Below are 18,971 nucleotides of genomic sequence, written 5' to 3'. Positions count from 1 at the left end.
AACCCTACATTATTTGTGTTGGTCATGTGGCTAAGCTAAGCAAATAGGCATTTATTTTACTGGTTTTCCTTTGTTTATTCAAAATTTACATAATAAATTGAAAAATTGTTCGGTTTCAGTTTTAGAAAAGTACTAATTCTATTCAATTCTTTAAAAAAAGAACATTGTTATCGCTTAAAATTCGGAGATATTTGACTCCAAAGTTTATTTTTGGGAAGCAACTTCCAAATTTTTTATTGGATATTTAAAATTATATATAAATATTCTATTCGGTTAAAAATTATCATTAAATCCTTTTTGTGCACTGTATTTTTTTCGTCGATGTTGTAATCGACTCCCTAAGAAACCAATTTTTGTCGATATTGATTTCCAAAAATGTCTAAAAACTTATATATTATTTAAAGCAATAGTAGTAATAAATAAATTATAAAAACACTTCGAGTAATTATAATTTGAAGTATTTTTTAAAACCATTAAATTATAACGGCTTAAAAAATTCTTTCAATTGACTTTTGTACTGAGCCTTACTTCCGTCAGAAAAAAAAATCTGAGTAACCCCCAAGTCGCGCTAAGTTTTACTTCAATTAGTTAATTATCTGTGAGCATATCAATAGTCCCACCATTTTTAAGATTTATTTGTAACTTCCCAAAATTACAGTGCAAAAGTTGCTTACGATCTACATAAGTGCAAGAAAACTGCTGTCATTATAGTTCAAATGTCAAAATAATTTAAGAGAATAGTACGATTATTTTGCAGTAAGAGTGCAGTACGTATTATTAGTTGAGTAACTATTTCTGCACCGCAGCGTTCCTGCAAAATAACTGCAAGAGGTGCTGCTAAGTGAAATACCGATATGTCAAATCTACCCTCCATAGTCAAAAATTACCATTTTTGACAGGCGTGGCGTTGCAGTGCAGTTGTGTTTTTTTAGTGCAATAGCTCTGCTGCCCTGCAGAAATAAAGAGTTTACCAACCATGTTCAAGTTATTTTATTTCATATATTGATAAAGAATTTAAAGTTAAACCTATCTGTTTACAGTTTTTTAGCATCGGCTACCAAAGAGCCTGAATAGGCAAAAGAAATAATTAAATCTATGTTTTATCCTTTTTATTTTTGTAGTAAAAAGTATTGTGGTCTCAGCTGCAGCAGATGGCCTCGCTGCCAATGCTGTAGTCTTAATAAATTTAAAAGTATATTTGAAGTTTGCTTAGTGTTGACTTTGACAGTATACTAAGTGATCATTATCACGTCATTATAATTTGATTGAAATCTGAGAAGATTTGATAATTTCGTGATAAGTTTGAATACGTTTGTCTTTTAGATATAATTACTATAAAGTATAAAAGTGCTTTAAGTTTTTCATAATCATGCAGTACTCACACTGCATTTATATAATGGCAATCTTATAACCAGCAGTTATAGGAATATTTTTTAAACTCTATAGTTGATGGACTTTATTTATTTACATACGATGTGGATATTAATAATATTAACATTTATATCTTCAGTGGCTTATTTCATAACTGATGAACTCATACCAAAATTAAAAGAGTTATTCATTAAAGCTGGCCTTTATGGCATTGATTTGTGTAAGACTTCAAAGGATAAAGTGTAAGTAATTTCCATCACTAGGTCCGGTCCGTTTTATGCCGGTTATTGCATTTATTTACAAAGTTAACCTCGTCCAGCTAATGGAATAATTTTTATGTAATATAGGAATATAATATAAGAAAATTGCAAATGTTTGCAATGTAAACTCCATTAAATAAATCTTTTAACAAACTAAAATTGAGAAGTCCATAAAATACTTATACTTATTTATCTCGTAATTGCGTTATTAAATCTTACAAGACGTAAAACTTGCGGTATTTGCCTACAAAATATCATATTGTATTATCATGGTTTTGTTCAATACAAATATTATTTGTACCAAATATTTTCATTTCAGACCAGAAGCTCTTGGAGTTGTTTCAGGATGTACATTCCTAGTCACAAGTTTCCTATTTATACCAATAGTTTTTGGTAATAACTTAATGGATGTGAAAAGTTTTCCACATAGTGAGGTAAATTTTATCATAGGCATTGATTCTTTTGTGTAGGGATGAATAGATACTACTGAGTATTCATATTGTAGTGATACTTTTCATTTGATAGCAGTACTCAGTATCAAATATTGGGAACTCTCAATACTGAGTACTAGTATCAAATGAAAGTATCATATTGATTGCTGTCTTAATGCCGCCATCCGCCTCAGGCCCAAGCCCTTAGCCAACCCGCGCCTGCAGCAGTCATCATTAATGTTTGTCCAGACAAATGGAAGTGCTACATAATATAAATAATTGTTTTGGTTAAATGAAATAATTAGTGTCGGTACATAAAAAAGCATTAATTATGAATTTATCAATTTTTTTTCTCCATCTCTCTTATGCATATCTGGTATACCCTCAATGAAGGAGTGGTATTGTTTCATCCCTACTTTTGTGAGTACCTCCTGGTGTAATATTAACCAATTAAAAAAAAAACAATTGAGTGACTAACCACATTGTGATACATCTAAAAATTTGTTCAGTTACCAACACATTAAAAAAAATATGTATAGTCCCCGACAATTTGAGTGGCTCTGTGTAGTACACAGTCAAATGGATCCAGAACAGCAATACTACATAGGTGGCCGGCCCTGCGCTTTGTTTTGTAAAGCACTAGAATGTGGGCTGGCTCGACATATTGCCATGCTCTATTTATGACGCCCAGCTTCTTTGAAGCCAATTTACTTTTGCCCTCCATATGACCAGGGAATTGGCATTCACTCAAAATTTCGATACAAAGTTTACCAATACTATGCGAGGCTTTTAGGAAAGTGTCTTCTGACGGTTAAATCGGACACAGTTCAATTTACCCCATTCCACGACCTCAAGAGAGGACTCGATAGAAAACAAGTTTCTCCTGGCACTCCATGAATACAATGTGCTTTATTAGGGATCTGAAATTAATGTATCATATTGTATTACTATAATATAAACAGGATTCCTTAAAATTATTATTAAACAGTCCAAAATTTATGTTTCTTGATTGAATTTATATTTTGGTTTAAAAATTTGTTATGAATTATTGTTACTTGAAAATCTTATTTCTATACATAATAAATATAAAATAAAATAGCCTTTATTTCGTTCAAAGTCTGTTTCCAAATACCCTAGCTAATAAAAAACAATATTAAACAATTAAAGTATTAAAAGATGCAACTTCGGTAGCTAGAGGTTCCAAATTCAACATAAACATTTATATGATATCTCTGACTTCAAAGTGCCTATTGGTAAAGGCCTCCTTGGTATTTCTATACATATTTGATTATAAATTAAATTGTTTTTATTCTTTACCTTCATTACAATTATCAGTGCTTTTATCTTAATATGACCCGGCAAACATTGTTTTGCCATATAATTCACGCGATAGTTTTATAAGTAATAAAATATTGCCTATATATATATATATATTGTACATCATTTTGTTCTATGTCAATAGGTTTTGCAGCGCGCGCAAAAATAGGTTTTCGATTTTACACCTTGTGTTACAAAATAGCAATTTTATTACGGATCCCTAATTTTGAAAAAAAAAAACATAGCCTATAGCCTTCCTCAATAAATGGACTACCCAACACTGAAAGAATCATTCAAATCGGACCAGTAGTACCAGAGATTAGCGCGTTCAAACAAACAAACAAACAAACACTGCAGCTTTATAATATTAGTATAGATTAATAAAATCAAATTCAGATTTTTGTTCTAACCCACTTAGGTAGGTATATTAATAATTTGATCTCACTTTACAACAAAAACATTTAATACTGTGTAGTTTGCAGAGCTACTAGCAGCATTGCTGTCTATATGCTGTATGCTATTGCTGGGATTTGCTGATGATGTTTTGGATTTACGATGGAGATATAAACTTTTGTTACCAACAATAGCATCACTACCTTTGCTTGTTGTGTATTATGTGAACTTCAATTCAACTACAATCATTGTTCCCATTCCGTTACGACAGATACTGGGCACTACAATCAATATTGGTAAGGATGAAAATTTCTTTATACAACACCAACCAAACCTTAACAGGGTTATTTATTTGCTCTGTGTTAACAGAAAACCACCATTAACAAATAATTGAAAATTTTTCTTATGAATTGATTGATTGAATTTAAAAACCCCAAAATTCTGAGGCGCACTACAATTGTGCTTGTCACCTTGAGACATAAGATCTTAAGTCACATTTTCCCAGTAATTTCACTAGCTATGGCACCCTTCAGGCTGTAACACAGTAATTTTTACACATTACTGCTTCACAGCAGAAATAAGGCCTGTTGTGGTACCCATAATCTAACCAGTATTTTGTGCAAAGGAGCCTCCCATTGCTGTAAGTAATATAAATTTTTAACCAACTTTTAGGGAGTAAGGCCTATCTGAGTATAATCATTAAATAAATATATGTACAGGAAGATGATATTGACAGAAATGACTAAGATGAAAGAAATTGTATTTCAATAAATATTTACTAGTAGTCAGTTTCTTTCAAACCCAGAAAATCCATTTATTAAATCTTATCAATATCAATTACCAGCTGTTACACACATTATGATGCTCAATAAGACCAATGAGTGGACCAATGAGTTGGTATTCTGCAAAAGTAGCTTGGTCCTTGATCTTCAATTATGTGATATCTGTAGATTACTCCAAAAGTAAAAGGTCATTGTCACATGTCAGGTCTCTCTACATCTACAAAATATTTATCACAGGGAATCTTGGAATTTTTCAGGTCGAAATATAACATCAAAATGCTATATTCAGCCTCACAACTTGATAGATTGCTATCAATACCTGTTCCTGCCACATTCCAGGAATATATTCTTTTATAATATATATTAATTTTCTATTTGGATAGATATATCTTTGTGTTATTTGACCACATTATAATTTATTTCCAGGATTTGTATATTACATATACATGGGCATGTTGGCAGTGTTTTGCACGAATGCAATAAACATTTTAGCTGGAATAAATGGTCTTGAAGTGGGGCAGTCAGTTATAATAGCTTCATCCGTTATAATATTTAATATATTAGAACTAGGAGGTGACCAGAGTAAAGCTCATACCTTCTCCCTCTATGTAATGATACCCTACTTATTTACAACATTACCTTTGTTGAAACATAATTGGTGAGTACCTACTTCAGATATATATTTATTTCAAAAATAAGGAATAATTAAACTAAGAGCAAATATATATGTATTAACAATAATTGGAACTAAGTTATATTGTTGTTACAATTTGTTTGACTTTTAGGTAGTCTAACAAATTTAAATTTCGTTTTACTTAGGAGAACTCTAAAAATAAATTGATTATTAAGTAATTCACTGTATTTAAAAGAATAATTGCTATTGAAATATATTTTATGTACCTGACCTATTAATACCTACCTAATTAATATTTAATACGCCCTGCCCATTACAATGCAGTGCCACTCAGGATTCTGGAAAAACCTAAAAGCGGCACTACAATTGCGCTCATCACCTTGAGACATAAGATGTTAAGTCTCATTTGCCCAGTAATTTACCGTTATTGCTTCACGGCAGAAATAGATGTGGTTGTGATAACCATAATCTAGCCGATATCCTGTGCAAAGGAGCCTCCTTTACATTTATACAAATATATAATCCCCTAAAAAACGGAGATAGCCAAAGTCCCGTACTTTTTAAGTTTTTGTAACTGTTCACTTTCAAATTTAGCAAGATTCTTCATCGCCATATTTGTAATTACTATTTCAAACTTATGTTTATCATCTGCATGTTTCATACTAAACAAAATTTTAATTTTTACTTCCAGTCCCACCTCTTACTACATAGTATTTACATCCTTTTCTGCTTTTTTTGACATGTCGAGAGCATGAAACTTTCAACTTTGATATATTCAAATTTGGAACAAATTTATTTTACTTGCTGGTACTTTTTCATATGTAGACAATAGCACAGTAGACATAAGCACATCTACTGTGACGCTAGTTTCTAATTAATTGAGTGCATTTATAACCTCTTTTATTTAAGTTGTTATTAGCATTACGAATGATTATCATACATAGTTATTAGGTATTTGAGAATGCTACCAATTCTCAATTGTAATAAAAAGTACAAATTCATTTGGTAAATAAAGTACCTAATCATACATACCTTGTATTTTTAGTCATAAGATCTGATGACCCGACTCAGAAAATCAAACATCCAATGATTAGAATTCCACAATAATTGCAATCACTGTCAGCACAAACTCATTGAAGGGACTGAATATAATGTCAGGCAAGGCTCTGGCCAGAATTTAACATTTATATTTTTTGTAATGTTATGTTTATTCCATTTCATTTTATTTGCAGGTATCCTTCAAAGGTGTTTGTTGGTGACACATTCTGTTACGTATCTGGAATGACTTTTGCTGTAGTCGCTATACTGGGCCATTTTAGTAAAACAGTTTTACTATTTTTCATACCTCAAATATTTAATTTTATATATTCTGTTCCACAATTATTTCACATCATTCCATGCCCTAGACATCGATTGCCGAAGTATTGTGCCGAAACAGATTTATTACAAACAAGTGTAACTGTTTTAAGTAAAAAAGATCAAGATAATTTGTTAACTAAATTTGTGTTAAAGGTTTTTAAGCTGTTAGCTATAGTAAATATTAATGAAAATAATGAATGCATTTATATGAACAATTTAACAATAATAAATTTATTTTTGGTTAAGTTGGGACCTACTTCTGAAGTAAGTCTTACGAAAAGATTATTATGTTTACAAATAATTTGTTCCTGTTTTGCATTTTTAATAAGATATCCATTGGCATCATATTTTTATAATATTAGCTTGTAAAAAAGATACAACAAGCCTACAATTATTGGCTGTAAATATATTTATACCAAAGTGCACATATTATGTTATATTATTAAGAAATGTTTTGTAAATGTATTTATAAAAATATTGTGTGGGTACCTACACAATATTTACGTTTTTTCGTGCATAAGAAACCAAATTAAGACACTTTTGCCTATAAAATAAAATACGATATTTTAACTGAAATTGTTTTATTTGATTCTCACATAAATATTAATGTATATAACGACAAACTGTTAAATCCATGGATTTAATTATGATTGTTTCAAGGTTTTAATTCACATAATATTATTGGTCTTTTAAAATAACTCCATCTATACAAATATAATATTTACCCATCACAGCAACACTTATTAATTGTGATTAGTCGTAAACTTATAATAATAAAAATAAGAATCAACTTGTACTAAAAATTATTTATTAAAATTATTTTTAACTTAGTGTAGCAAGAAAGTATGGACACAAGTGATCACTTACCTTCCTACTTTAATATTATAAACTAGAATATTTTGTAAGTAATAATAGTTAATAAAACTTTAATATTGCATATTGGATTTTAAAATTACACTTTTTAGTATCTTACATGAACTCCTTCAGTTTATTTATTTATTTATTATTAGATATTGTTCAAAAAATTTGACGTAATTCAGATATTTTGACTTCATTTCAAAGAAAAAAAAGATTAACAACATGGATGAAAAGCTAAAAAATTCTACTTTAATTTACATAATAAAAAAACATGATTAAGTCCAGAATCTTGGTCAAAATTCTTTCATGGTTGTATATCTTGTGACATTTCACTGTAAAACTATCTCTGTATATTTGTAACAGTATCAAAAGTATGAGAATAGTCTCGTACAGTCGTTGTTCTCGGGTTCACATTGAACCTCAACATGGCCACTCCTCTATCAACGGCTGCCAGCAATTTTGTTGAATCAAAGTCTAAACTATACACTGGCGAAGACTTTTTCTGGGTAAAATACATCTGAAAAAAATATTAATTTTAGGGGAATGAACAACCATCAATTTTTCATTTTGTAAGCATGTTTTTAATTAATAAAAAATATCTGATACATAACAATCATATAATCATATTTGAAGCATTTTTATAACTGAGAAAGGCCACTAGTTGGTTAAATAAAGAGAAACCTCTATTAGGAAAAGGGAAATACACTTCATCGGACTGTGTTTTCACGGATACGCATCGGATTCGGATCGTACGAAGTAAAGCGCTCTTAGGATACTTAATATTTATTTTTGTTAATTAGGCTAGCATCTAGTAATAATAATAAGCTAGAAACTAGAATTAGGTCTATTATTATTGGTGTTAATATATATTATAGAACAACAAGTACGTTTTTCATCTAATTTCACGACGCTCATACTGTTTACTTCGCTGAATAGCAAGAATACCACGCGCATCTGCTTCAGATCTACCGATTCACTCTCTTTCTCTCTCCTACTTTCTGCCTTTCTCTATCTTTCTTTCACTCTTCCTCTTGCGTTGGAATATTGGAAGCTACTCGTTGCTAACGCTCGTGCTGGCCTGTAACAGGTATACTACGCGCATGCATTCGAGTGCCACGCATTCACTCTCGCTCTGTCTCTTTCTGTTCCCTCTCCCCGGGAGCGTTTAAAGCAACAGTGCATCAATACCCCCTACATGGTAGCGTTAAATGTCAAACGCAACCTTGTTGGAAGTCGCATTAGAAGTTTCACTTCAAAAAGCAATTGTATGAAATGTGCAGTCATTGATCGATTGACAGATGACGGCTGTAATCTTGTAGAAAACAGAGATAGCCGAAATCCACGACGTTTTAAGCAACTGTTCACTTTCAAACTTAGCCGGATTATATTTCGTCGCCATATTGTAATTACTATTTCAAACTGCACATTTCATACCAAACTAAATTTGAACTAGGTAGGTAAAGTCCCGCCTCTACGTAGTATTTACATCCTCTTTGATTAAAAGGATCATATTGTTTCACATGCGTTCTAGATTAACTATTTGAAAATATTTTATTAATCGGTTGATTTGGTAAACATCTTGGAATGGAGAAATTTAAGTAAGATGTTAAGTTATATAGATAAAAATTTGACACATCGGTTACACAGACACTTCTAGACGGAAACACAAGTAAAACCACAAAAAATATTTTGATAACCTAACCAATCAAGTATATAAATAAATAAACAGGTACTATTCAAATTCTCCGAGATATTTATTTCAATAGGTAATCTTTGAATGTGATCTATTTAATATTTAGACAAATGCAATTATTTTTTAATTTACCTGCACATGTGACGGTGAACGTAAATCGAAAAGTACGCAGCGAGAGTACTCCGAGGTTCCAACAACTATGGCCCGTTCTCTATCTGTCCTAACGCAATACAATGATGCTTGTAACGGGTCTGTGGTTTCATATGTCTGAAATTTTACATTTCATCTAAATATTTAAATTGTGATTTGAAGAACAACATGTCACATTATTCAACCAGCTCAAAAAGGGATCCTTCAGGATATTGAGTTTACAGGAATCTTAAGCGGCAATTGCATCTACCTTCAGGTGAACTACGCAAATCTCGTCAGTTTTAATAAAAATATATCAGGATTTTGGGGCGAAATACACTAGATTTACCCACAGAATTTTCTGTCACTGTCAGTCACTGCCGCCTGTGCGCCTTTGCCCACTATGGGATACCCATACCGGCTAACGCCATTTAGATTGCTAAGCCAACATACTAATGTACCTATATCTCGGAAATATCTATGGACCTATCGGCTTACGTTATATTAGAGTCCGCGGTGCACCAACACAATCATCATTTGTTATTTATTCATTATTTTTTAGCTGCTTAAGTACTAACATTGGAAATAACGTACCTACAGAGTAAGTAATAATAAAGTTTTTTTAATGGAAAAAGGAGGACAAACGAGTGTACGGGTCGGGTCACCTGGTGTTAAGTGATCACCGCCACCCACATTCTTTTGCAACACCAGAGGAATCACACGAGCTTGCCGGCCTTTAACTAAGGTGTACGCGCTTTTTTTGAAGATCCCATGTCGTTACGTCCCAGAAACACTCTGTAGTACGTGGAAGAAAGCTTCTTGGAAAGCGCACAGTGGAGGACCGAAATTTCTAATTCCAATTATTTCCTGGCCTTTTTCGTCGAATTTGCTAGTGCAAATATCACACTTCATTTACCATTTAACTTCCCGGTAAGAATTGCAAGTGCACATCACCGCTATATTCAATATGACTTTGCCTTTAGGTCTTTTTTTGTTTCGGATCAGTTGGAAGTCGCCACTCCGAAGCTTGTTGTCTGTGTCCATGTCAAACTCGTAAACTCACGTTTCACCAGTTTCACAATGCGGTTCATGAATGTTTGGGTCATAATCGTTCTAGTGTGTCCTCAGCGAATCTTATACGATAGAGTTTTCGAGAAAAATCAGGTCTTTTCGGACCAACCCAGCGGCAACATGTTTCATATCCAAGTGATAGTCATCGAGTCTATCTGTCAAACTTGAATGAGGACTTTCAGTTACCTATTATTTTCTTCACTTTTACGACGTCAGCTTCAGTTGAAGACGTTGATTGCCAAATCTTGTAGGATGTCTCGACCGCTTTTACAACCGCTCTTGAAACCACTCATAAACAAGTGTTTTTATATACGGTAGGTTCACCGTAAGCCTTCTGTAACATCATGTCTCCGAACACGAAATTCCATTGGCGATGCAAAATTAAAACAGACTTTTTGTTCGATGTTTTTGTCTATTATGAAATTCGAAATACACACTATACTAAGGCCAACGAGTCGAGATAAATAATATAAACAAACCGACATTTACTGAGTTACATTGCGATAGCGAGCGATTATTACATCTGTCCCTATCACTCGTACACTGTAATGGTGTCAATTGGTCGAGGACAGCAGTCGTTGCGTGTTTCGTGCTCACTGGCCTGTATAAATACCACTGGACAGGCTGTTCCATATTATGTTTGACAGAATAGGAGGACAAACGAGCGTACGGGTCACCTGATGTTAAGTGATCACCGCAATCTCTTGCAACACGGGTGCGCCAGACCAAAGATGACAGCAATACTCCATGTGTCGAAGCCAATTTGGCTTTTCCCTCCCGATGGCCACGGAATTGGCAATCGCTCGAGATTTCAAGACCCAGTATTCCGATACTAGACCAGGCTTTAAGGGAAGTGTTGTCGAAGAGTGGTGATACTGCAAATGGGTTTTTTTTTAGTGGTAAACGCTCAAACTTGAGTCTTTTCTGGGGTTAAATTGGACCCCATTCCGCGACCTTCTCAAGAGAGGACTCGATAGAAGACACAAGTTTCTCCCGGCACTGGTCGACGATTTCCCGAGAGAGACCTGCATGGCCCGTGTATACCGCATCACCAGTGCTGTCGTCTGCATAGCAATGAATGTTAGAGGTGCCCAACATATCATTGATATGCAGAAGAAACAGCGTGGGACATAGCACACAGCCTTGGGGCACTCCAGCGTTCACGGGCTTTGAGTTCGAGCGATATCCGTCTACAATGACCTGTATGCTGCGCCCAGTGAGGAAGCTGGAGGTCCACTTGCATAAGCTCTCGGGAAGCCCAAATGATGGAAGTTTTGAGAGGAGCGCCTTGTGCCATACACGATCAAAGGCCTTCGCTATATCCAGGCTAACTGCCAGGCCTTCCCCCTTGCTTTCAATAGCCGCCGCCCATCTATGTGTTAGGTATACCAGAAGATCACCTGCCGACCGACCATGGCGAAAGCCGTACTGTCGGTCGTTGATCAACTGGTGACCCTCTAGGTATACCAAGAGCTGGCGGCTAATTATGCTCTCCATGATTTTAGAGAGCAGGGAGGTAATACCAATAGGTATGTAGTTCGCCGGATCCGAACTGACTCCTTTTTTTTTGGATCGGATGGACAAGGGCTGACTTCCGTGAGTCAGGGACTATGCCTTTGGAATAAGAGTACCGGAATAAACGCGTTAGCACCGCCGTCAACTCAGGGGCACACGTTCTAACCACGATTGGAGAAATGCCATCCGGCCCGCTCGACTTCCTGACGTCCAACGAAAACAGAGCTCGCCTAACAGTTTTCTGCCTGAACTGTACTTCAGGCATAGAGCTCTGACACTGCGGGATGGTCGGCGTTGGAGGCGAAAAGACCGCACAGGAGCTTGGCTTTCTCTTTTGTCGTATGGGCCAGGGCGTCATTCCTCATGTGCAACGGCGGCATGGAAGGCTGGTTGAAGTTACCCAGAGCAGCTTTCGACAACGACCAGTACTTGCGTGTTCCAGTCGGGTAATTGGAAAGCTGCTCGCCGATTTTGACGACGTGCGAATCTGGAGGCACGGTTATATTTCCTCTGTAGAACTTTGCAGTTCGGATTCTTTGAGCCCAGCGCCGTAACTCAAGTTCGATACGCCTGTTTTTTGCAGTTAGATGCTGCATTAACTGACGCATCGAACCAGGGCTGTGATCTGCCACAGATTGGTACTACAAAGCTTGGTATAAAAATATCCATGCCCTGCAGTATCACATCGGCTACTGCAACGGCGCAGGCACTAGGATCGTCCGAAGGGAAACATACCTTGCCCCAAGGGTAGGATGCAAGAAAGGAACGCATCCTATCCCAATCTGCTGACTCGCAGTACCAAACGCGGCGGGTCGCTGGTGGTCTGCGACGTTGGCGTCGGATAGCCACTTCACTCCTGACCAGGCAATGGTCGGACGTTCCGAGAGGGGCGTCGACAGAGACCTGGTAACTATCGGGATGTGTTGTCAGCAAAAGATCCAATAAGGACGGCATATGGCTATCCACATCCGGGAGCCGAGTTGGCGACTCAATCAATTGGGACAGACCATACGCCAATGCGAAACTATGCACAGATCGGCTTGCGTCGTCCGTGGTACGTGATCCAAGCCATTCGGTGCCCGTTGAAACCACCCAAGACTACGATTTCAGCGGAGGGGATCTGTGCAAGCACGTCGTCAATTGCCGCTTGAACGCAGCCCATGAGATGATCGGTTTCTGCGTTACCACTATGGGACCTGTAGACACACGCATAGATGCGGACGCGGTCCTTTAAATCTACGCGGAGCCAGAGAGGAGACAGGTCCCTACCCTCAAAATTGCCGAGACGGTGACAGCAGATATCCTCCCTAACGAACACACATACCCCGTCATTAGGCAAAAAATTATGCTCAATTTTGTACCCGGGGTACGTTAAATATGACGTATCGCTAGGTCGATATATCTGCGTCTCCGCAAGGAAACACAAGGCCGGCTGCGCCGTCTCAAGGTGTTGGTGGACGGCGTTTAAATTGGAGTGAATTCCCCTGATATTGCAAAAGTCCACGTTGAGCGTGGAGCGGGGGGTAATCGAACCATTAAAAGCAGCACTGTATTTAATCTTCAGACGCCAATCAAACTCGACGCCAAAATTTGAAACACTTGTGGCAATTTAACACCAAATAAATTCATTTGGAACCGTAAACATATCATTCATGCCTTATATTTTTTGACTGAATATATAACAAAACCGCTTACAGCTAACAGGAAAAACAAAACTTGCATTGGCGTTTTTCTGAAGGATGTGCAGTGTGCACGTCACACGGGACGAGTTGTAACGTAGAGGAGGGGAGCGCGCACGTTACGGAGGTTCACAAGGTTCTAAATACAAAATAGACATGTATGTATTATTCAAAAATTTGTACTCACAATTGTGCCTGTCCGTATATCAAAGTGATGTAGCGTACCAGCATGCGTTACATAAACCAATTCATTTTGGTTATGCCATTGAATGTCTCTTATAACACGTTTCGTGTCTACAGCTATATTGGAGTTCATACATATCTTTTCCCTGGAATAGAAAATAGTGTTCTATAAGTAAATAAAAAAGATGTGTTTGTGTAATTTTAAGGAACTCTTTATAAAGCTATGTTCAAACTCAATTAATAACTGAGTCTAAACGTCCATACTTCTAATGTTAAACACTTGACCCAGATGTCACCGATGCCATTAATAAAAATTATAAATACTTTAAGCTTGTGGTACCTACAACGCGTTTTTTTTTTTTAGATATTTAGTAGTAAAATAATATCAATAATAAAAAAAATTCACATTATTATAGGTCAATTCGCAATGCACATAATTGACAGATTTGAATATCAATGGTAACAGCCGTTAACATTTTCGTTAAATCATATTAATTTGCGCACACAATTTAAGCACATTAAGGGTCAACCATACAATTTTATTAAATATTTATATTTTCCAAGATACAATTAATTTCTTTGCTTTTGTTAAACTAAAAATATAACATTATTTAAAATATATCAAAAATTTCGGTATGAAGTACCTTTTTTATTATTTTGGAAGCCAAAGACAAACAAGACCTATATTATATGAGTAAAAAAGCAATTGCAAGTAAACAAACACTAAGTAAAAGTAGCTTGCCATAATACTTCAGTGAAATCCGCATTCAAATATATGTAGCCATTTCTTAGATTAGTATATACAAACAGATCAACCAACACACGGACAAATAATTTAAAAACGAAAATATTAATTGTAGAGTAGGAATACCTATGATTTTAATTCAATAACAATATCGCAAAAATGCGATCCAAACCAAATGCTGTATTTTGTTTTGTAAAAATAATAACGGACGATAAAAAATATGTGTAAGTAAATACTGTTTCAACCTATTGTAGTTGCTATTGTTCGTAAATAAATTAAATTTGGTACACCTTGTCCTGTACAAAAAATATTTTATTAATTATTTGGTTGGAATATGTGTATAATATTATTCATTAATTCTACTACTACTCATTCTACCAGTACTACTGTGTTAAATTAACAATAATCATAGACCCGTGAATATTTGTCAATTGTGATTGAATTCTTCTTGGGTTTCTTGTCCAGGTGGTTAAGGACATCTCATTTTTTCACCTAGGTATCAAGAGAGATACTATACCATACTAGGAAACTAAACTTAGGTAGGTACCTAAGTTAGTTTCCTTATGGAAAATAGATACCTCTGAACAACCTATCAAAAAACTATATTATACTGTGACACAACAAATTATATTTGTACATAATACTACTTAACAGCACACTTGTACAGGTCATACATGTTCATCGCCTATTGCGTGATTGACGCCGCTAGATATGTTTGGAATAGGAGGACAAACGAGCGTACGGGTCACCTGGTGTTAAGTGATCACCGCCGCCCACATTCTCTTGCAACACCAGAGGAATCACAAGAGTGTTGCCGGCCTTTAAGGAAGATGTACACGCTTTTTTTGAAGGTACCATGTTATATCGTCCCGGAAATACCGCACAAGGAAGCTCATTCCACAGCTTCGTAGTATGAGGAAGAAAGCTCCTTGAAAACCGCACTGTGGAAGACCGCCACACATCCATATGTTAGATATTTCTAGGGTTAGGTTTTTCATGGGAACACAAATATTGCAACTATATGAAATTGGAAATATTTAAAATACACCCACATATTTAAGTCAAGCAAAAGAGGCTTACAATTTCCATTTGGGCCAATTGCTAGCATTTTTTCCTGCTCGTTAATGGCTAATGATCTACAGCCAACACAGTCACTTAGCTTTACGCTCTTTGGACCTGGAAAAAACAAATTTGCCACAAATAACAAATAAGTATGACTGTAACTGAAAACAAACAGTTTACTATTTGTTTATGATTAAAATTAAACATATTTATTTGTCCCGGGTTCGAATCCCGGTAGGTGCAAGCATTTTATATGATGAGTATTCATGTTTGTTTCCGAGTCATGGATGTTTAAATGTATTTATGTATGTTTAAGTAAGTATATTGTATTAAATATATTGTTGTCTTGTAACCCATAACACAGGCTATATATGCTTAATTAAAGGCAAGATGATTTGTGTAAAAAGTGTGTCAATATTATTATTATTACTTCAATCCCTTATTTCTAGTGTTATAATACTGAAAATCACTATTTAGAGCAAAAATATGTCATATTTTGTGAAATAAATTAAATTTTTATAAATGTGCTGTCACATGTGAGTGACCTCTTCCCCCAGTAGACATATTGTGACCTAATTGATACATACTTACTTTTAACATTCATTTTACTATTCTTATCCCTTTTAAGTGACCATAAACATATGTTTGAATCAGAACTTGTCCCAGTTACTAACAAACGGTCTATAGCTTCAACTGCTGTCACTTCAATGTGCCCATCATCATGACAATTTTTTAAATGCTTTAATAGTTGAGGTTTTCTTTTGGCTTCAAATTTCTCAAATATAGCTGTGGAACCATCTCTAAAATATAAGTTTTGTACTTTAACATAAGACATTTAGATAATATAATGTTAGTGGCATAAAAATTAAGTGACTTAAGTACCTGTTCCCGCAAACAATCAAGTTGTCCTTTACAATGAATCTTGATATGTCATTAGTTCTCACATCATATCTTTTTACAATAGGAACATCCAAGCTCCACAACATTTTATTATGTAAGACAAAATTTGTTGAGTAGCATTCAAGCTTAGAACCAACCGAAAGGTACAGCACTTCAGGAAACATTTGCAACCACGGCATATAGTTTGTTTTATGATGAATAATAGTCTGTAAAATTTTATACGTAATTAATTATAAAATTTTGAATTATGCATATGAAACTAATAAGCAAAATAAATTAACTAACCATACTTTTAAAGATGCCTTTGCACCAGTTCTGTGATATTCTGCATTTGTTATACCATGTTAAGGTGATTGTAGAACTGTGAATACACAATTTAATGGATAAAATATTTTAAGAATTACACAGACCCCTAGACTAACAAGAGGACTAAGAGTATTTCTAATTCTATACTTACTTGTAGGGGCTGTGTACAATTAGTTTTTCTCTGAAGAGATATTTCCACAACCTGTTATCGCTAATAATTAAATTGTAAAATGTCTTACAAGAAAGCATTACACTCCTAATATCTTGTAAGCTTAATTGTTTGAAAATTTGAACTAGTATTTCTGAAGGGAGATTTTCCAAATAATTTAATTTACACATAAACATTGTTAGCTTAATTTTACGCAAGCTATATTTAAAAAATCATTCAAGCTTTATATATGCATGTAATGTCCTATTATAAAGAAAATCCCATAGTAAATTATCATAGTACTATCTAAAACGAATTTACATTTTAGTGCGAATTTAAAACGTCATTTTAAAAACTATTTTTTATTAGGATTTTGATTGCAATTTATGTCTCAACTCTCAATAACCCCTAATAATTTTTATGTTGGCTCTTTTAGGTATTTACAAACTTTTGAGGTTTGACAGAATAAATGGTACATTCTTTGCTTTTGACATGACAATGATGGCATCCAAAGAGAATTTAAACACTACTATACTACTACCCCCGATCCGATTTCTATCCTTTCCGACTCAGACAAAATGAACGACCCTATTTCCTTCTCTGTTCACTTCTGTCATCATACGACTTCGCTTGGGATTTTTCTGTTCCCCAGTATTTTTGGCCAAGATCCGGGTAAGGGACCATTCTATATGTGAATGTGGCCTTGAGGAAGGTAGTCTTGAACATGTTTTTTTCTATTGCCCTAAATTGCCAATTCCTTTATATGACCTTCTACCGAAGGATATCCCTCGCCCCATCAACATCCCTTTTCTTCTTACTTTATGCCATTCCTCTTTCATAAAGATTCTTTACAACTTTATTACCCGCAATAATATTAAATTCTAATTTCCATCCGCCATACTTTCTACGCTTCTATTAGGCACATATTCCCACTTACATTCACACATTTCTCCCTTAAACTTAAATTAGATACTAACAAGGTAGTTAATATTATGGGTGTTTATTACTAACCGTACTAACTCTTGTTGCCTAATAATATTTGTAACTTAATATATTTATTAAATAGAATTAAATGGGCATTCGTTCACCTGTCCATGTCTTGTTGTTTTATTTATTTAGAGCATTGGTCATAGCTCAAACCAAAATACAATAAAATATTTAATATACATACTCGACAACAACAAAAAAAAGACGTGTGGCACTCGGGGACTGCCACGGTAAAGATATTGCATAGCATTTTTTATCAACATATGCAATTATAATTATTTATTTATTTTATTATGCAGTATTTTTTTCTTTGATATTAATTCAAGTTACACTTTTTGAGCGTGGTGACCGATAAACATACAATTTTTTACTACCTTATAATACATGTAGGTTATTCAGGAATATTTATCATTGAAACTATAGGTTTATGGTAACTGAAATAAGAAACATAAGTTTCAGACTTGATATCTTCTAAATATCTGGAAAATACCGCGTCAATATTCATCCCATATTTTGTTGTGGATTCTTGTGGATCATTATTCATTTTTAAATTAAATATTTTCGAAAGAAAAGTATTCAACCGCTCTGATTATTTATCAGCGAAGTTGATGTTGAAATCGCCAGCCAAAATAAGTGGAAATTTATACATTTGTACCAAGTATTTTCGACCGTTCTTCAGTGTACTCCAGTAAAATGCTATGAATAAAATGCTCCACCTCGTCCAATTTTAGATTCGGAAAAATGTAAATAATAATAAAAATAAAAAAACGTGATAAAAAAATAAAGAAATTAAAAATAATCAAGACGTACGCCCGGCTCGAACCTGGGACCTTCTGCACAAAAAGCGTACGTGATAACCGCTGTTCCACGGTAACTGTAATGAAACGAAATATCTATATACATCTAGTAAGTGTTAGGTTATTTTCGTTACGGAATTTCTGGATTCAGTCTCCACGCTCAAGGCCCGCGATAGAAGCTATGCAATAGCTTAAAAACATCGCTAGGCTTATCCTCTGCCACCCTATTCAAACAAGTCCAATCTATTTATAACTTTAATATTAAGTATCTAGGAAAAAATACTTTTTATATGGTATTTGTAAATATCAACTTATACAAATATATATATATCAACGTCGATTTCATATTCA

The 18,971-nt window shown here is 34.6% G+C and overlaps 2 protein-coding genes across 3 annotated transcripts; one reads left to right on the top strand and one right to left on the bottom strand.

Annotated features, from left to right (window-relative positions):
* The first annotated feature begins 1,258 nt into the window (after nucleotides 1-1,258).
* LOC126971624 (UDP-N-acetylglucosamine--dolichyl-phosphate N-acetylglucosaminephosphotransferase) lies at nucleotides 1,259-7,123 on the top strand. Its single transcript, XM_050817984.1, has 5 exons — nucleotides 1,259-1,613; nucleotides 1,951-2,065; nucleotides 3,855-4,068; nucleotides 4,981-5,212; nucleotides 6,421-7,123. The coding sequence occupies exons 1-5, from the start codon at nucleotides 1,450-1,452 to the stop codon at nucleotides 6,914-6,916; spliced, it is 1,221 nt and encodes a 406-aa protein (XP_050673941.1). The 5' UTR covers nucleotides 1,259-1,449; the 3' UTR covers nucleotides 6,917-7,123.
* Nucleotides 7,112-17,283, bottom strand: LOC126971622 (F-box/WD repeat-containing protein 4-like). Of its 2 annotated transcripts, XM_050817980.1 has the most exons (8): nucleotides 16,840-17,283; nucleotides 16,668-16,743; nucleotides 16,365-16,588; nucleotides 16,074-16,282; nucleotides 15,473-15,596; nucleotides 13,680-13,821; nucleotides 9,231-9,365; nucleotides 7,112-7,922 (listed from the first exon to the last, which is right to left on the bottom strand). In XM_050817980.1, the coding sequence occupies exons 1-8, from the start codon at nucleotides 17,031-17,033 to the stop codon at nucleotides 7,746-7,748; spliced, it is 1,281 nt and encodes a 426-aa protein (XP_050673937.1). In that variant the 5' UTR covers nucleotides 17,034-17,283; the 3' UTR covers nucleotides 7,112-7,745. The 2 variants fall into 2 exon arrangements, with proteins under 2 accessions (XP_050673937.1, XP_050673938.1); XM_050817981.1 differs by lacking the exon at nucleotides 7,112-7,922 and having other exon boundaries at nucleotides 15,501-15,596.
* Nucleotides 17,284-18,971: the final 1,688 nt, after the last annotated feature.

This window comes from Leptidea sinapis, chromosome 24, assembly GCF_905404315.1.
Source record: "Leptidea sinapis chromosome 24, ilLepSina1.1, whole genome shotgun sequence".
Classification (NCBI taxonomy): Eukaryota; Metazoa; Arthropoda; class Insecta; order Lepidoptera; family Pieridae; genus Leptidea; species Leptidea sinapis.
This window is presented reverse-complemented; position numbering and strand designations above follow the sequence as displayed.

What these genes read in the sequence shown, in the direction of transcription:
- LOC126971622 (XM_050817980.1), bottom strand. Translation starts at nt 17,033, where the DNA reads ATGTTTATGTGTAAATTAAATTATTTGGAAAATCTCCCTTCAGAAATA. An exon ending in ATTGTACACAGCCCCTACAA is followed by an intron (nt 16,744 to 16,839) that starts GTAAGTATAGAA and finishes GTGTATTCACAG; the next exon opens with TTCTACAATCACCTTAACAT. An exon ending in TAGTAAAATGAATGTTAAAA is followed by an intron (nt 15,597 to 16,073) that starts GTAAGTATGTAT and finishes TGTTTTTTCCAG; the next exon opens with GTCCAAAGAGCGTAAAGCTA.
- LOC126971624 (XM_050817984.1), top strand. Translation starts at nt 1,450, where the DNA reads ATGGACTTTATTTATTTACATACGATGTGGATATTAATAATATTAACA. An exon ending in GGGCACTACAATCAATATTG is followed by an intron (nt 4,069 to 4,980) that starts GTAAGGATGAAA and finishes ATTTATTTCCAG; the next exon opens with GATTTGTATATTACATATAC. An exon ending in CCTTTGTTGAAACATAATTG is followed by an intron (nt 5,213 to 6,420) that starts GTGAGTACCTAC and finishes TTTTATTTGCAG; the next exon opens with GTATCCTTCAAAGGTGTTTG.